This window comes from Syzygium oleosum, unplaced genomic scaffold (genome assembly GCF_021117445.2).
Source record: "Syzygium oleosum isolate NSW1041296 unplaced genomic scaffold, Sole_v2.1 Sole_v2.06, whole genome shotgun sequence".
In the NCBI taxonomy this organism is placed as follows: domain Eukaryota; kingdom Viridiplantae; phylum Streptophyta; class Magnoliopsida; order Myrtales; family Myrtaceae; genus Syzygium; species Syzygium oleosum.
Window position 1 is genome coordinate 6266481 of NW_026607490.1, and position 19077 is coordinate 6285557.

The 19077-nt window shown below is 43.2% G+C and overlaps 1 protein-coding gene across 1 annotated transcript; it reads right to left on the reverse strand.

The window, feature by feature from the left end:
• Window positions 1-14417: 14417 nt before the first annotated feature.
• On the reverse strand, window positions 14418-15290 carry LOC115680141 (zinc finger protein 8-like). Its single transcript, XM_030603876.1, has one exon. It carries the CDS (start codon window positions 15288-15290, stop codon window positions 14418-14420), a length of 873 nt encoding a protein of 290 aa, XP_030459736.1.
• Window positions 15291-19077: the final 3787 nt, after the last annotated feature.

The following is a 19077-nucleotide window of genomic DNA, read 5'->3' on the forward strand; positions in this document are numbered from 1 at the left end:
GGTGATGGGAGAATCACCCTATTCCTGCGAACCAGAGATTAACTGAATTCGGGGACTTGGTTACACTAGTTGGATAACTAATGCCCTTTCGGTACCTTTTTACCCTGTTCATTTCTGAAAACATTTGTCAGGCAATTTGAATTGATTTTATGACCTTTCTCCTAACATGTGAGGTGATCAAGCGAGTGCATAATCAGAAACGATTAGCAGTCAGGAACACAACAATGCATGCAGCCTAAGGTTCTAACCTTAACTAAGTCAGATGACATTCAAAACACAACAGCTCATGCAATTGTATTAAAAACATGCATAACAATACAACGGTAATAAAAACTAACATGCAAAATACTACCGCGCAACCTCAGGCTTGTCTAACTTAAACAAGACAAAAAACATGCATAATAATATCACATTAGATTAAGACACTTAGAATATATCAAACAAATTTTTAAATTTTTTTTTTTTAAAATTTTTTTTTTCGAAAAAATAAAAAAAAATAAATAAAAAAAATTAATAATAATAATAATAATACAAAAGAAAAGAAAAAGAAAAAAAATAATAATTTTTTTTTAAAATTTTTTTTAAAATTTTTTTTAAAAATTTTTTTAAAAATAAAATAAAATAAAAATATAATATTAACCGGGTCGCGGATCCGGGTCGAACCGACCGGGTCAACGGATCCGACCGGCGTTGACCGGGTCGATCGGTCAATCCGGATCGGGTCGAATCGACCGGTCAACGGATCCGACCCGGTCGTTGACCGGTCGGACGGCCAATCCGGATCGGGCTCGGAACCGACCCGGTCAACGGATCCGACCCGGCCGTTGACTCGGGTCGGAACTGTTAATCCGGGTCGGTCGGAACCGACCCGAGTCAACGGATCCGACCCGGGCGTTGACCCGGGTCGGATCTGTTGATTCGGGTCGAATCCGACCCGAACAAACAGATCCGCGGGGAGGGGGGCGCCGGCGAGGCCAAAATTGGCCGTCCGCCGGCCGACCCAGGCCAGTGCCGCCCCCTAGTCGCTCGACCAGGACCGCCTCTGGCCGTGCCACTCACCTCGAACCGCCGTCGGACCACCGTTCGCCGGCCGGCGATGGAACAAAAACCGGCGTGGTTGAGGCATTTCGTCGAACGCTTGGCGGGCGCGTGGAAAAACGGGGGATTCCGACCTCCTCCGGCGATCCGGTCGGCTCCAGCGGCTTGGGTTCGCTTCAGACGGTGAGCAGTGGACCGGACCGACGCTCGGTATGGGCCGGATTCGAGCGAAACGGCCGGGCGCGAGTCCCGCCAAACCGAGGCAAAAACAGGGAAAACAGGGAGCTTCTCGGCCGAGGGGGGCTCACCGGTCGACGGCGCGTCTGGATGGCCTCCGGCAGGTCTGGCGGCGTCGACGACCGCTGCTGGTTCTTCTTTAGCTCCGGCGTGGCCTCGGTTTCCTCTCTCTCTCTATTCTCTCTCGTGTTCTCTCTCTCTCGGTTTCTCTCTATATTTTTTTCCAAAATGGCCGACCGGCAGCTTCGGGGTCGCCGGTCGGCTTGCCGGTGACGACGAGGCCGGCTGGGACCTGCAAGACCCTCCGAGGCTCCTCTCTCTTCTCGTGTGTCTCTCTGATTCTCTCCGGCCTCTCTCGGACTCTCTCTCCGTTTTTCTCCAAAAATGGCCGACCCCGGGGGCCTCTCTCTCTCTGTGGCCTTAAGGCGACGTCCCCCGGCTCCGTTACGTTGGCAATGACGACGGCCTGCACCGGCCTACGCCACCCCACGACTTTCGTGGCCATGGCAGGCCGGTGCAGAGCAGAGCAGAGCAAAGGGGGGTCCGGTTGGCCGAGGCAAGCAGAGGCCAACAGGGGGAGAGAGAGGCCGGGAAACGAGGAGGACGGGACCGGCAATTAATGCCGGTCCCGTCTGCGTGCTCTCTCGGCCTTCCTCTGGCCGGATAGCGACGCCGAGGAGCGGCGCCGCCGTGCGTCGGCGTGACGTCTCGAGCAGGGGAGAACAGGGGCGGAGAGAGCGACCGGCGCAGGGGGAAGAAGAAGGAAGGAAGAAGGCTGGGCCGGGCCAGGCCCAGCAGCGGCGTGAGGGAAAGAAGAAGAAAAGGAAAGCGGGCCGGGCCCGCGCGAAGGGAAAAAAAAGAAAAGGAAAAAGGGCCTGAGCCCGGGGGAAAAAAGGAAAAAAGGAAAAAAGAAATGGGCCGGGTCGGCCCAGCTCCGACCCGGCCCGACTCGATTTTTTTTTTTTTTTTTTAATTTTTGTTTAAAATTTAAGAAAATATGCTCTAATAGTCCCTATTAATGCACATATGCCTAATGTCTATATGCAATGCATTTAAATAGAAATATTTTTTTGTTTTAGGAATTAAAGAAAATTAATTCCTAAATTTTGTGTAATTAATTTTGGGCAAATTAAAAATAGGTGTCAACAGCTGCCCCTCTTTGAAGGTGAGCTCGCAGAGATTGAGCTCGCAGAGGTTACGTTCAAAGATAAAATGGCACCTAAATTTGGCCCATGCATGCTCAATGAATGTTATTTTTTGCGAGACCGGAGTCCCATTTTTATGATGCGATATAAGATGATGCATGCTAAAGCAAATAAAAACATACCTGGGGCTACTTACCTTGCCGAAGGGTAGAGTAATTCCAGATGGTTGATAAATTGTGTCGAGGACCCGAACCTGTCTTCGGTCGCCTTGACGAAAAAATGGTTTGTCTAGGACCCGAACCTTTCTTCGGTCGCCTTGACGGGGATTGTTTTTGTCTAGGACCCGAACCTTTCTTCGGTCGCCTTGACTGGGGAAATCGTCTGTCTAGGACCCGGACCTTTCTTCGGTCACCTTGACTGACTGGATTTTGTTTGTCAAAGTACCTGGGGGTCGTCGCCCGAGGGTTTGACGGTTTGCCTGGTGGGTCCTCGCCAGCAGGTCTTGAAAAGGCTCAAACGATGAGCACCTGGGGGTCCTCGCCCGAGGATTTGTTGTGAACATGGGGGTCAGTCCCATGCTCAGAGGGTGAACAACGGGGTCAATCCGATGTTCAGAGGGTGAACAACGGGGTCAATCCGATGTTCAATTGGTGAACAACGGGGTCACTCCGATGTTCAGAGGGTGAACAACGGGGTCAATCCGATGTTCAGAGGGTGAACAACGGGGTCAATCCGATGTTCAATTGGTGAACAACGGGGTCACTCCGATGTTCAGAGGATGAACAACGGGGTCAATCCGATGTTCAGAGGGTGAACAACGGGGTCAATCCGATGTTCAATTGGTGAACAACGGGGTCACTCCGATGTTCAGAGGGTGAACAACGGGGTCAATCCGATGTTCAGAGGGTACCGTAACAATCGTAGGTACATGGATTTTTGGAATCGGGCATGGGTAAAATGTACTTACCTGGGCACGTTCCTGCCTCTTAAAGGCGTGTCTCCTGTCAGACAAGTTTTTCGTGCAAAGACATACGTATTCATCGGAGAAATAGACAACTGAGGCTATTCTTGAATATCGTATGAAATATCTTGACCGGCTAGTCAAGATGCTTTTCTCTTTCAAAGAAACACCCAGTTTACCTTCTGGGTAGTTTGAAAAAAAATCTGATGAAATACCTGGGATTTCTTACCCGGAGGTTTGATGTATCATTTGCTGAATACCCGACCTTTTTCAGGGCATCTCTCTTAGAATGATAATGAGGGCTTCTCCAGTGCCCGAATTTTCGTGTTCTACCTCTGGGGATTAGAACTCTGAGCTGCAAAAGCATGCTGTGTCAATTCCACTTGGGGAGCGGAAGAAATTTTCTGTGACATCTTTGGAGACGCTCCAAAGGTCATATTTTCTTTGAGTCTTTGAGGATATTTTACCTGTCAAAGAGGGTTAGCGCAAACATGCATGCATTCATCAAGGATAGACAAGCTAGTCTATCCCAGAATGTGTATTTGAAAGTTCATGCATGATGATTTCGCCATGTTTGCATCACCAAACATCCACTGAGGGTCAATCAAGACAATATTCACTCGGGAGGTGGACTTCTCAAGATGCTGAACGAGGGATTCTCAGTCAGAAAGGACTTTCCACTCGCTCTCGTTGAAAAGGGCTATTTGTCCCGTCCATTAATGCGGGAACATCGAAAACACTCAATCGACCGTTATCACATCCGCAAGGGTCTCGAGTTTTTAAGCAGCGACGCCGCTAACCGAGAGGTCTTCTTCAGGGTCGTAATGTAGGCTTGGTCAATGGCTTAATGAAGGTGACTGTTCAAGTCAAGGCCATGAAAGAAGATATTCTGCAATCATCTCCGGGTTTACAAGTCAAGAACCCCGCAAAACGAGATAGAAATAGTCTTGCTCGCATTTCCTCGAGCGTTGTTTATGAACATTTGAAATTCCACGTTAAATCAAGTGCCCTAATCAGAAGAGACTTCCTGAGGGACGTAACGTGGGCTCGGTTCACAGGTTAAGAAACGAAAGGATCGTTAGGCTCAAAAATGTGTGTAAGGGTGAGAGTTGGTGATCATCTTGGCATTGTCACCAGCCTTTTTCTCCACCGTCGGGACTCTTTTGGAAAACTCCCTGGGTAATCCCTTGTTTTAGCTTCTTTGACAACTTTTTCTTGAGAAGCTTCTGCGTCCAGCATTTTCCTGGATACCATTCTATCTCTGTGACAGATCTTTGTCAAGACAGAGTTCCTAAAGTAGGAATTTGTATCGAAGAAGAACTCAAGTTTAACCCTTTGGGGTCGTCTTTTCATCGTTTTTCTTCTTCTCCTTTTTCTTTTTCTTTGATTTTTTATTCATGGGCATTGGCCTTGCTTTTACCAGGCACACTGCTTTTTCATGCCTCTAGTTTTCAGCATTTTTTTTTTTACTGCTCTTTTGGTGTTGTCAGGACTAGCCTAAACAAGTTTGAGCAGACAATGTTATTAGGCTCTTGGAGTCTTCATCTTGATTCGGTACTTTGGACCCTGATGCTCAAGTTGTGGTGACTTTTGCCTTGTCCCGATGTAGGGGATGATCACCAACTGGGTTGGTACGAAATGAAATCGCCGGCTCAATTGGGCTAGCAAGGGATATAAGTGTATGGGATAGAAGAAGAACTGCTTTTCGTCATCCTAGGGCACTCAAATTATCGTGAGAGTTCACCTGCAATAATAACACTCAAAGATTAATGCAAATGAGAGCAAGAAAATTTCTATTCATCTTTTCACCTTGTGAGAGCTGTTGCAGCTGATGATCATAGAAAATTTTAGATATTACAAACTCCTCATCCTTCTTGTCTTGCTCATCACTGTTATCAATAAGATATTGGCATTTTGGACAAGCTTTAGTTTGCTGCTTCTCTCTTGACAAAGCCCTCTTAGCCTCGACTGTCCGGCCGTCGATGGTGTGCTTGTCTTGGAAGACTCTGTCGAGGACCACCGGATCCGTGAAAACGACGAGGCCGAAGACACAGGGGCGGTGATCGAAAAGGAGGGACGCTCTTCTTGCTCCTTCTGAATTTGAATTCTCCCTGTGATGCTGATTTACCTCAAGCTGCCCCAATGTGGGGTGGTTCTTGACAGGGGTAATTTGAAAGGAACCCCCAAGTGTATGGGCTCAAATGGTCAAGCAAAGGATTAATGGTAGTGTATGGGGCAGAGAAATGAACTGCCTCTTGTCATTTTGGCTACCGTACCTTATGCGAGAAACCCCTTTACCTTGTAGAAGTGGAACCTTTTCGCTCATCTTACATGGGTTTGGTACTTGAGAATGTGTATAGGCTAAGGATTGCCTCTCATCATCCTGACACACCTCGTTCAATACCTCGGAGCAGTTCGACACCATTCGTCGAATTGTCAAAATTTTCACAGGGAATTGGTGAATTAAACAGGTAAAATTACCATGCGAAATTCTTTCCAAAAGACATGCAATGCACTTGGGGGAAGGTTAAGCATTTATTTGCTTTAACATGTTTCCTCCTTCTTTTGATTCTTTCAACTCTTAAAGTTTTAAGGGAAAGAAATACTTACCTACGCTGTAGCAGCGACGAGGTAAACCTGTAAAGCAATAAGAAAGACCGTGTCAATGAACGGCTCTTTGAGGGAATAAGAATTGGGAACGATATAACATTACCCTTCGTGATTCCCCTCATTTAAGATTAAATTGACAACTCCTTGAGTTTTCTCGGATGTTGATAATTCCCTTCTGACAAAAACAGGAGTTTATGTTAGAAATGAGATGATTGAGGGTAAATTGAGAACGATACAAATTACCCTTCTTCCATTTTGCCTTCAAAGCTAGCAGAGTCTTTTCTCCTCTTTACTTTGTTCAGCCTTCTCTGTCTCAGCCTGCTCCTCCATACTCTTGGTCACGAAGCTCGAATAAAATCCTCTATAATTAGGGGTGCTCCCAAATAGAGGGTTCTATTGTCAGGGCATGCTGTGTCAATGCGGCTCCGGTATGTTGAGGAGTTTCTTGTGGATGCTCCGATTCTCGACTGCACAGGCATGTGCAATTGCTTGCGTGGAGAACTTCGCAGCAAAGCTAATCTCTACTTTAAAGGTCTTTGACGAACATGGGCATGACTACCATTGAGACTTCTGTGGTTGTCAGGATCGGCCTTGACGCCATTTTGTCATGCGCGAAGTCTTTTCCAGCTGCTTGCACAGGATCTTTACTCAAATTTGTCCTACATAAAAAGAAAGAATGTGTCATTTCTATGCTAAAGTGGATGAACTTTAGGAACGAAATACACCCTTTTTTATGGACTGGGGGATTGCATGCCCCATAGTCTACTCTTCCAATTAAGCACTTCTTCGTCATGCTTCATTCGAAAGGTCCCAACATTGGTGCTCTATCCGGCTCGCTAGCACGTCAGAGTCATGTTCCCCAGTTCATTATCGGTAGTAATGAAATTTGCCCCATGTTTCATTTGAAGGTTGGATGATCTTTGCTTGGACTGCTCCTATCAGATGAGTTGGTCCGCGATCATTACCAGGGGCTGATGTGCTCTTCAGTTTGTGTCATTTCCAAATGTCCCTTTCGTAATAATAAATCAAAAAGGAGTATGCTCTGAGAAACGAAGTGAACGAGTTAGAAAGACAGACAGGTCTATGAGCATGCATGCTTTTTCACCACCGTTCTTTTTCGCCCTTTTGAAAAATGATAAAACGTTTGTTTTATTTTCAAAAGTTTAGAAACGAGGGAGCATGAGGAAGCCCGGGCCTCAGAACACTTTCCTTTACATGGCTGGATATCATCAACGGGCCGGTTTGGGATACTTCCTCAGGCCCTCAAAACAAAACATTTGTAATTCTTTTGAATAGTTCAGGCGAATTACATTTGTTGGAATGGAAATTGCAATACTAAAATTCCAAGCATAATTACAAATTCAGAAAACTGGGAATTCTAGAAAACAGCTGAGACTTTAGAAAGCAAGAAAAGCTCCCAAGTATGGGAGGATTCAAACTATTAAATATGCCTCTATTATAAGGGAGGAAAATTGAGTCTACAGTTTACTCAATGACGACATCCGCGCCTCCTGCTTGATTGGGTGGTGCGTTGCGGAATGAAAACATCTTTGCATCCAGCAATTTCTGGACCTTATTTTTCAAGACAGCACAGTCATTGACGGAATGTCCCATTTCACCCAAATGATAGTCACATGCCTTGGAGGGATCGTAGTTGGGGAAACGCTCAGGATTTTCACACTTTGGCTCTTTAGCAAGCAACCTTTTTTCCAAGAGAATAGGCAGGATCTGAGACATAGGCAAAGGGAGTGGCGTGAACTGTTTTTTGTTATTTCGCCTTTGGGGCGGCTTGCGGCCTGAGGCCGGTTGCTGTCCACTGCTCATCTGAATCATTGGGGAAGGACGAACGGTTTGGGTGTATGCAACATCCGCATCTGTCAGAGGTTCTTTCTCCTTCTTCATGCCGAGTTTCTTGCTTGTGGAAGAGGGGTCTGTAAACCACCCCTCACGCAATCCCATTTCGATTCGTTCACCCACAGGAACAAGACGATTAAGGGATTCAGCAGTGGCACCAACCAGGCGGTGTCTGTATTCATATGGAAGAGACTTTATGAACAATTTCACTTGTTCATGGTCAGTGAGTTGTGGGGTAACCTGGGCGGCCAAGTTTCTCCATCTGGTGGCATACTCTTTGAAGGACTCAATCTTCTTCTTCTCAGCGCGTTCTAGATCGTCACGAGTAAAGGTGACGTCGAGGTTGAATTGATAATGCTTGAGGAATGCATCAGCGGCATCATCCCAAGACTTAAAAGTATCAACATCCTTCGACATATACCATGTCAGGGCTGGCCCCGTCAAACTCGCTTGAAAGGTCTGAATCATGAGGGGTTCGTTGTCAACGTACTGGGTCATCCGCACATGATACATGTGCAAATGATGTCTGGGGCATGAGGTACCGTCATACTTCTCGAATTCCGGCATTTTGAATTTTTCTGGTACTTTGCCCCGTTTGTATATAGACAGGTCAAGTGGGACAGCATTTTGCGGGCCTTGTAGCTGTTTCAGCATCTCTTCGACCTTTGCAAGGCGTTTGTCCTGTTCTGTCATTGGTACAGCTTCAAGTTCAGGCTTCTTGACAAGAAGGGAAGCGGATCGTCCTCCAGCAGGGGGCATTTTACATCCATCGGCGAGGCTTTGTCTTTTCCAAGTAGACGGTGGTGGTAACACCACTTCAACTGTTGCAGGCGTAGGTGTGAGCTTGCCATGAATGGATTCCACCTGCTTTGTGAGATTTTGGATCGCATTGATGACCATTTTCATCTCATCTTCCATGTTATTGAGGCGGACATTTTCTTCGGCCATTTTTTGTAACTACCTGCGAAAACGCGTATATGAATGAGTATAATGCCCAATAAAGAATCATTCTATGACTTAGTCATATTATTATTGCATATTTTCTTTATTTGCAAAGAAAAAATAAGCAAAAAGGGTTTTTATTAATATTAACATTACAGGCGGCGTCCCCGGGGTTCGAACCCCGGTCGCCTCGGACCGTGACGCTACATCCCCGGATACCACTGGGCCGAAGGCCGCGATGGTGTCATCAAGGGGCAAAAAATTTTATTTAAAGCATAAAAAACGGCCCGAGTTATATTAACATTTGTACAACCCATAAACATTTTTACAGGAGATAACCAAAATCCCTGAACATAATTACTAGGAAATATAAAAGACAGAGGCTTTTAACAAAAGGGTGCCCTTCCCGGATACTCATTTTATAAACGATGGGGAAATCACGGTCTCTCGGAGGCGCTTATTTTTACGGACCAGCTCCGCAATGAGCGTATCCCTAGTATATAGACTGCAATCAACGGGTGGCCTAACAGTAAAAAATCAATTGAATAAGTATGCCGTATATATAAAAAATGAGAAGGGATAGAATATATACCTTTCCTTGAACCATGGCAATCGCAACAACATGCACATGAGGAGTGAGGTTCGATTTCTATCTAGACTGGCTCAGCAACATGAAATTAAAAGGGTGCCTGACCGTCGCAGTCTCGCGTTGGTGTCAAGTCCTTTTAACCTCGGCCAAATCGAAAGGAATATCTTATAATCACGCGAATAGCGGCTAAAGATACTTCTTTACGATTCTTAGAAATAAATTTCGGGGAAAAGAAAGGCAACCTCTACATCGCGGGCTCGCGTTCGAGGTCGTATCTTTCTTAACACCATCCTAACATGCCCTATCGCGGCCCAGGTCCGGCAGCGTGGTTGTGTGTGCAATGGTGTAGTGCTAAATCATTAAAGCATGCACAACAAATTATAAACAATCAATTTGAACCTGCAAGAACAAATAACACCTTAATGTCAGGTTCATACCTGGAGTCCTTGCTGCCAAACAAAAATCAATTTGAACAGGAAAAATTTTTTTGGCCTAAGTCCACTTAAAAAAAAAACAAGTCCCCAGCGGAGTCGCCAGTCTGTTGCGACCGAACTCCCGTGCCTTTTTTTTAAACAACAACATGCAAAAAAAAAAAAAAAAAAAAAAAAAAAAAAAGGGGGGGGCTCGCCTGGTACGTGCTAAGTCTAGGTTCGGGACTTAACTCGGGCTCTCCCAAGCCCATACCATATCGCGACTTAGGGTTTAAGTTTTTTTAACATGCAAGTGGTTTATATCAAGGAGTCGCCACTAATCGATTTGGGGTGGGCCGATTAGAAACCCAAATAGGGTGATGGGAGAATCACCCTATTCTGCGAACCGAGATTAAGCGAATTCGGGGACTTGGTTACACTAGTTGGATAACTAATGCCCTTTCGGTACCTTTTTACCCCTGTTCATTTCGAAAACATTTGTCAGGCAATTTGAATTGATTTTAGGACCTTTCTCCTAACATGTGAGGTGATCAAGCGAATGCATAATCAGAAACGATTAGCAGTCAGGAACACAACAATGCATGCAGCCTAAGGTTCTAACCTTAACTAAGTCAGATGACATTCAAAACACAACAGCTCATGCAATTGTATTAAAAACATGCATAACAATACAACGGTAATAAAAACTAACATGCAAAATACTACCGCGCAACCTCAGGCTTGTCTAACTTAAACAAGACAAAAAACATGCATAATAATATCACATTAGATTAAGACACTTAGAATATATCAAACAAATTTTTTAAATTTTTTTTTTCGAAAAAATAAAAAAAAATAAATAAAAAAAATTAATAATAATAATAATAATACAAAAGAAAAGAAAAAGAAAAAAAAATAATTTTTTTTTAAATTTTTTTTTAAAAATAAAATAAAATAATAATATAATATTAACCGGTTCGGCGGATCCGGGTCGGAACCGACCGGGTCAACGGATCCGACCCGGCGTTGACCCGGGTCGGATCGGTCAATCCGGATCGGGTCGGAACCGGCCGAGGTCAACGGATCCGACCCGGTCGTTGACCCGGTCGGAACTGCAGTGTCCGGGTCGGTCGGAACCGACCCGAGTCAACGGATCCGACCCGGGCGTTGACCCGGGTCGGATCTGTTGATTCGGGTCGAATCCGACTCGAACAAACAGATCCGCGGGGAGGGGGGCGCCGGCGAGGCCAAAATTGGCCGTCCGCCGGCCGCCACCCAGCGCTGCCGCCCCTAGTCGCCCGACCAGACCGCCTCGGCCGTGCCACTCACCCGAACCGCCGTTGGACCACCGTTCGCCGGCCGGCGATGGAACAAAAACCGGCGTGGTTGAGGCATTTCGTCGAACGCTTGGCGGGCGCGTGGAAAACGGGGGATTCCGACCTCCTCCGGCGATCCGGTCGGCTCCGGCCCGGCTGGGTTCGCCCGAGACGGTGAGCGGGGACCGGGACCGACGCGTCGGTATGGGCCGGGATTCGAGCGAAACGGCCGGCGCGAGTCCCGGCCAAACCGAGGCAAAAAACAGGGGAAAACAGGGGAGCTTCTCGGCCGAGGGGGGCTCACCGGTCGACGGCGCGTCTGGATGGCCTCCGGCAGGTCTGGCGGCGTCGACGACCGCTGCTGGTTCTTCTTTAGCTCCGGCGTGGCCTCGGTTTCCTCTCTCTCTCTATTCTCTCTGTGTTCTCTCTCTCTCGGTTTCTCTCTATATTTTTTTCCAAAATGGCCGACCGGGGCTGCTTCTGGGGGTCGCCGGTCGGCTTGCCGGTGACGACGAGGCCGGCTGGGACCTGCAAGACCCTCCGAGGCTCCTCTCTCTTCTCGTGTGTCTCTCTGATTCTCTTCGGCCTCTCTCGGACTCTCTCTCCGTTTTTCTCCAAAAATGGCCGACCCCGGGGGCCTCTCTCTCTCTGTGGCCTTAAGGCGACGTCCCCCGGCTCCGTTACGTTGGCAATGACGACGGCCGCACCGGCCTACGCCACCCCACGACTTTCGTGGCCATGGCGAGCCAGTGCAGAGCAGCAGAGAAAGGGGGTCCGGTTCGCGAGGCACAGAGGCCAACGGGGGAGAGAGAGGCCGGAAAAAGGAGGACGGGAGCGGCAATTAATGCCGGTCCGTCGGCGTGCTCTCTCGGCCTTCCTCTGGCCGGATAGCGACGCCGAGGAGCGGCGCCGCCGTGCGTCGGCGTGACGTCTCGAGCAGGGGAGAACAGGGGCGGAGAGAGCGACCGGCGCAGGGGGAAGAAGAAGGAAGGAAGAAGGCTGGGCCGGGCCAGGCCCAGCAGCGGCGTGAGGGAAAGAAGAAGAAAAGGAAAGCGGGCCGGGCCCGCGCGAAGGGAAAAAAGAAAAGGAAAAAGGGCCTGGGCCCGGGGGAAAAAAGGAAAAAAGGAAAAAAGAAATGGGCCGGGTCGGCCCAGCTCCGACCCGGCCCGACTCGATTTTTTTTTTTTTTTTTTAATTTTTGTTTAAAATTTAAGAAAATATGCTCTAATAGTCCCTATTAATGCACATATGCCTAATGTCTATATGCAATGCATTTAAATAGAAATATTTTTTTGTTTTAGGAATTAAAGAAAATTAATTCCTAAATTTTGTGTAATTAATTTTGGGCAAATTAAAAATAGGTGTCAACAGCTGTTATAAACTATAAGTATCTTTCCACCCTCACCTCCTTTATCGGTGCTTGGATTAGCAACGCTAACAACAACTTCCTCAGAGTGACCTTACGTATATCAGTTGTTATTTTCTCAATCGGTCCTTTTCTCCAAAAGTTTATGGTGGAATCATCTCAATAGTAGAATTACTAAAATCTCTTGATATAAGCACGGGTGCTCCTACATTCTCTACGCAAACAATTCATGTATTGCTTAGTTAGTGATTGATCACAAAATAAAAGATCTCAACCATTAATTGATTTTTACACTGTATGAGACTTTGCATGAAGATTATGACAAAATGCATGTAATTTCAACGGGATATGACTAAAACTCGACAGGAGTATAGAAGCATCCATATAAACAATACCCTACACTTTTTTGATCCCTTAAATGTCAAGGATGCATTATTGATACATGTATGCTCACTGTATAACAACTCAGACTATAATGTTTGTGCATTCTTCAATTGAATGGACAATTTGAAGAATGCTTCCCTTCGTTGGGGCAAGATCAACCACACTTCGCCTCCCCGCCACCTTTGCGCTCCCATCCATAACCCAACCCCAAGCACGTCCACGCAAGTGTTCTTGTTCTTCAACACGGTGCTTGTCCACGTCTCCACTTTGCTCATGTGCCATGTGAAGTCCTAGGCCACAATTCCACCCGAGCTCCCTCATTGACTTGGCGTGTGGTCCATGGAGTTGCCCCTTCCGGCAACAATTTAAAGAGAAAATTGCCTAAGAATTGGAGTTCGAGTTGGGTTAAGTATGAGACGCTAAAATTATATTACATAAAAATGGATCGTTATGATTTAAAAAACATCACACCCCCTCAAAAAAGTGAAACCAAAACCCTAAAAGTCAAACCAGACATCGAAATAAGTAAAATCTAATATGTTTTTAGCCAAAAAAAGTAAAATATAATATGTGGGGGTTTTCATACATATTTGAACGAGACAATTTATTGCATAAACTCCGTCTATCATGGCCCAAGTGATACGAGCCGCTAGATGTAATAAGTCTTACGTTAAGGCTACACATCTAATGTGTCATATTACTCATACTAGATAATTTAGTCAAGGATTTCATAAAAATCACACTAATTTCGGAATTGCTGCCCGAACATTAGAAATCGGCAAATAAAGAAAGTTTGATATCCAGTCACAAACGTGTGACGTGTCAATCTCACTATTGGCGTGGTGCAATATAAATAGGGCAAGTCATTCAGCTCACCAAAGTCAAACTTATATAAAGAAGGAAAAAAAAAGTGTAACCACTGCTTTCCATTTTGATTGGTCAAAAACGGAATTTACGTGAAATCTTAGCAAATCTTAGGAGACCTAAACACGCTTATGACGTATTATTCTGTTTATCGATGTGATAGTCCTCTCCTTATCTAATTAAGTGATCTTCAATATTGGAAGTATCGATTCGAAGTTCGATTTCATAAGCCATTAGCACGCATCATTGCATTCAGACGATGAGGATTTACTTAGTTAATTAAGTATGATTTGGACAAGGTATGAAATTAACAAAAGGCGAAGTGTACGATACCTTCCGATCGATAAGATAATCCTCATTAATCTTGTGATCTTCCGGTCATTAATTAATTTTGGTTTAGTAGGCATCACCGGAAACAACTCCAATTTGAATTCAAATCTCACGAGGATGCAATTAGCAAATGATGATGAATGGCGAAGAACAATCATTTTGAAGAGATGACATTGGAGACACATGAATAAACCTTCATCGAGCGTACATGAATGCGCGACACACATGACATATAGTACTAGCTTATTGAATAACCTGTAATCCCTATTCTCTAACATCTAAACCAAGAAAACATATGATGAAAAAGAATTAGAAAACCAAAACGAATGGGCAAAAAACATTTACTAAGAATATAAGAAATAATTGGATCATCAAAGCTTGAGAGTCAAGTCAATTCCGGATGGATCAGAAACATCACTTTGGAGCACTTCTTCTTCAGGATGATCACCTTCTTTCTTCATTGATTTGTTATCATCATGACATACATCGACTTGAGCTTGGTGCGCTTGAGAACTAGCGCTTCCATCAAAAGCAGGAGGAGGAGGAGGAGGAGGCGGCTCGCCAAGCCCAGAGGCACCACCATATGCTTGGAGACTATCGACCCTCATCCGATCGAAAGGCGGTCTCGAATTCGGGTTTATGCCGCACGCTTGCCTTGGACCCCCGAACCGGTACCCTGGAAGCGCGGACGACGGGTAAGAAGGCTTGTGAATCATCGACTCGTGGCGGACCCCGAGCGCCCTACCTATACTCCCATAGAGAGGCATTTGAGGAACACCCGAGTAATAGTATGACAGGTGCGGGTGAACCCCGAGCAGGTCAGCTTCCATCCCCTTGCGCTGTTTGGCGAGCGCCCGCTCTTGCTTGTGCGCGTTCTGATGCCCCCCCAAAGCCTGCGAGGTAGAGAACTCTCGCTTGCAAAAGTTGCACGCGAAAACCCTAGCTTTCGGGACGTTGCATTTCTCCTCTGTTGCCGATTCATCGCTCTTCTTAGCATTCGATGGCACGCCTTGGTTGAAGAGCTTGAGGTCTAGGTCGGTTGACCTGACGCCTCCATTGTCGTCGTCATCGATGGATATCTTCTGATTCGCCAGATGACGGTAAGCAGCGGGTTCGGGTTCGGCATTCTTTTCGCTCATGTTCAATCTGTTCTTGGCCTCGTGACGATGATCATCACAATCTAGGGTTTCTCCAGAAGCAGCTGAGATGCTGGAGCCTTCTGAAGGGCATGACATAATCGCCATTGAATGAAAAGATTTTTTTTACCTTGCAAGCTTATGATATAACAAGGGTTTGATCTATTTATTAGAAAAAAAAGTTTGACAATCAATCTTTTCATTTACGGCAAAGAATCTCCTTTCATAGTTACCGACTCCAACGCAGTTCACGCACATATTGAACAAGATATCCAAGATGTGATGACTGAGCCTTACATGATATGCATACGCCATTATGTACACTGGTCATGTTAATTTTCCAAAAATATCTTGAACTTCTGTTCGACTTACTCAAAAAAATTTTGAAACAATTGATGATAAAAATGGTAAAGATATGGATCCATGGTTGTGAATTACACACCAACTCATGCGTTTAATATATGTTTTATTATGGCATATCTATATAATAAATATATGTGCCAACCACTTACATCTTCCAAATATAGCAATAAAAATATGTGGGAGCACTTAAAAGTATGTTCAATTTAGGCATGCATTGTATGGAAAAGGCATATGGAAAGGCATTTAAAGTACAAAGATATTGTTTTATTCAAAATTGTCCGGTTCTAATAATTTGGTAAGTACATTGTACAAATCGTTGCCTTAATTATGCTTTTCAAAATTAAGGAACCAAGATTCAGTTCACGTAGTCACTTTGATATATGGTATATACGAATTAATTTATTGATCGAGTCAAGTAAAACTATAATCAAGAGCTATTTGACTTTAATTGAAAAGGTTTTATCACTAACACTAAAGTTTAAAAATAAAAAAAGCTTTTGTACATACATAGAAAATCAACCATGAATGTATTTCATTAAATTGGATCGTGTAACCATGCCATGCATATTTGTTATGAACTTCATAGCAATCCACATCTCCTGATTAACTCTTTTAAAATTAGGAAAAAGTTAATAGAATCATATTACTCCATATTTATGATACGACCCCTTCCATTAATATATTTTTTAATCCTATCCTCACAAAATATTCCATATTCCTACCTTAGTTCCATCTTAATAGGGCCTTCACGATGCTTGTTCATTAAGAAATGTACCAAATTGGCAAAAAATATAAAATCAAGTCCTTGAATCATATGGGAGATATTTTCACTATAAGGACCTCTCCAGCCTAAGATTTTTCCCTTGTATAAATCATAATCTAACTTTTACAAATAAATTCGTTTGAGGGAAAATTCCAAATAAGGGCCCGAAGTGTTTTCGTTTTCTCAAATAAGGGCTTGAATTGGACATTATTTTAAATAAGGACTTGAAGTGCCCTTATTTTCTCAAATAAGGGTATGAAGTGGATTTTATTTCAAATAAGAGTCTAAAGTGGCTATATCTGTTTCAAAGAAAGACTTGACTTTCCAGATGGTAAAGGCATTTTCAGCCTTTAACTTTTTTTTAAATTTTTTTTCCGTTTTCTTTTTACCTATTTTCCTTTTTCTGGTTTTATCTTTTTTCTTCGCCGGTGGCCGGTTCCAGTCGCCGATCACCGACCACCGGTGAAGCCTGGGCGAGGGCGACCCTCGCCTAGCCCTTTCTGGGCTTCGCTTGGTGGCCAGTCGCCGGCGAAGAAGACAGAGAAAACCAAAAAAAGAAAAAAAAAAGAAAGGACAGGAAAAAAGGAAAGAAAAAGGTAAAAAGAAAAGAAAGGAAACAAGAAAAGAAAAAAAAATTTAAATTAAAATGATCTTTGGACGAAAATGCCCTTGACCAGCTGGGATTTCGCCGGCCGGTGACCGGCGTGGTTAGGCCCCTATTTGAAACTAATATGGTCACTTCAAACCCTTATTTGAGACTGACATGCTAATTCATGCTCTTATTTGACACAAAAGTCCACTTTATGCACTTATTTGAGAAAATGAAGGCACTTTAGGCTCTTATTTGGATTTTCCCTTCTTTTGATTATCTAATCAATCGCATATTTTAGTCATGTAAAATAGAAAAAAGAAAGTAAAAAAGACTCATTGTGTGCAAATATTAGTTCATGATGACTTCAAGGTTAACTGAATTGGCAAATATTGCCAGAAAAGAAACCACCTTTTCAACATAGGCCAAGCTCTCCTCTATATAGTAAGAGTTGAGTGTTTAGACAACAATATTATTGCAACAGTCATTAAGATTCATGTTGGAAAGGAACCTTGATTCAATTGTTAGGTAATTATTATATTCTCCTTTCATAATTAAACCCAGTTCACAAATATTGAACATGATAACTCGTGCAATGCATGTGCTTATTCTGGCGGCAAGACGATAACATCAAGGGAAATTTTGTCCGAAATTTTCTGCTTTGACCCAATTTGAATAAGCCCCAATTGAATTTACGGCGATATCCAAAATTTTTTACATTAATTGATAATATTTAGTATATCAAGATAATTATCAATTCACTTGGATTTTTTGATGAAATGTTGAAAATTTCAATTAGGTTATTAATTTGTGATGTACAAAAAGATCGAAAGATATCTTCCTTGTTCATGATTCTCTGAAACGTGATTCCTTACGAGGATCATAATTTAAGGAAATTATTTAAAATATGTATTTACAAACTTTTATATGCTTGAATTAATAGATATTGAAATATAAGTTGATTCCGTTGAGTGATAGTTAAAAACTTACCATACTTATTCTTTGCCGATGGGGACCAATATACTCCGAAAGATGTATCGGATATTTTAAAAGTTGAAATTAACTGAATTAAGATTTTCCTAATATCCAATAGCTTTTACTGATAATTTTAGTGGGTTTTTTTTGATTTATTGATGTTTAAAACATGTACCAATTTTCTTGTTTGTTTACTGTGTAAAATATCATCCAAAATTGCCTGATATCTTCATCTTTTCATCCAAATCATATCACTTGTCACCCAAATAATAACTTATATGCTCTTAATTTGTGCTAGTGGACTTAGCCACTATAATGACATCATGCACAACAATTTAGCTAAACCATGGTTTAAAGTCATCATTATAAGTGGAAATAAAAAAAAGAATAGAATAAAATCATTCCATTCCTCCTCATCTCTTGAACGAACCAAAACCTATACATCTTCACTGTTCTTACCTTCTACTCTTCAATAAAGAAAGCCAAATTTTAACTCAACTTTCAACCAATCCCAAAATAAGTCCAATTTGTATTGCTTGAAGTTTTTACATTCACCCATCAAGTTTCTTACAAGGTAAATTCATGGACTTTTTTTTTTACCAAACTAGTTTTGTTTTTGAAGAATGAGGATTGTTAAATTTTTCATATTGTTTGTTTTGCTTTCAAGGTAATTAGAGCTTTGATTTATTCAAGTCTTCCAATCAGGGCAAGTTAAAACCCTGTGGACTAAGTTAGATTAATTTATTTGGTATTCTTGATCTTGGTTAATTGATGTTTGCTCATTTAATTTAAGTTTTGATGTTCAGTTCAGCTGGACTTCAACATTGGCATTTTTAGTTATGGTGATTTCTTGCCTAAACTGAAATATTTTCTACATGCCTAGAAGGTGCTTGAAAGAATACCCAAAAGGTTTGTTGCATCTTGAATGGGAAAAAGAGAGAAAATGGTAAAACTAGAACTAAAATGGGCATTTTAGTAATTTTTGATATGTCTAGGTGCAATATTGTAGATTTCAAAAATTGATAGTGCTCTTTTAACAGTGGTATTCTATAATTTTAATTAGTGGGCTATTAAGTTAGATTAATTAAAGGAAATCGAATCTGTTTAAAATAATTAGTTTTGAAATTTTAGGAGAAAATTTGTAATTTCACCAAGTTAGGGGACTTATATGCAAAAGTTGAAAATTCTAGGGGCCATTCACAGCA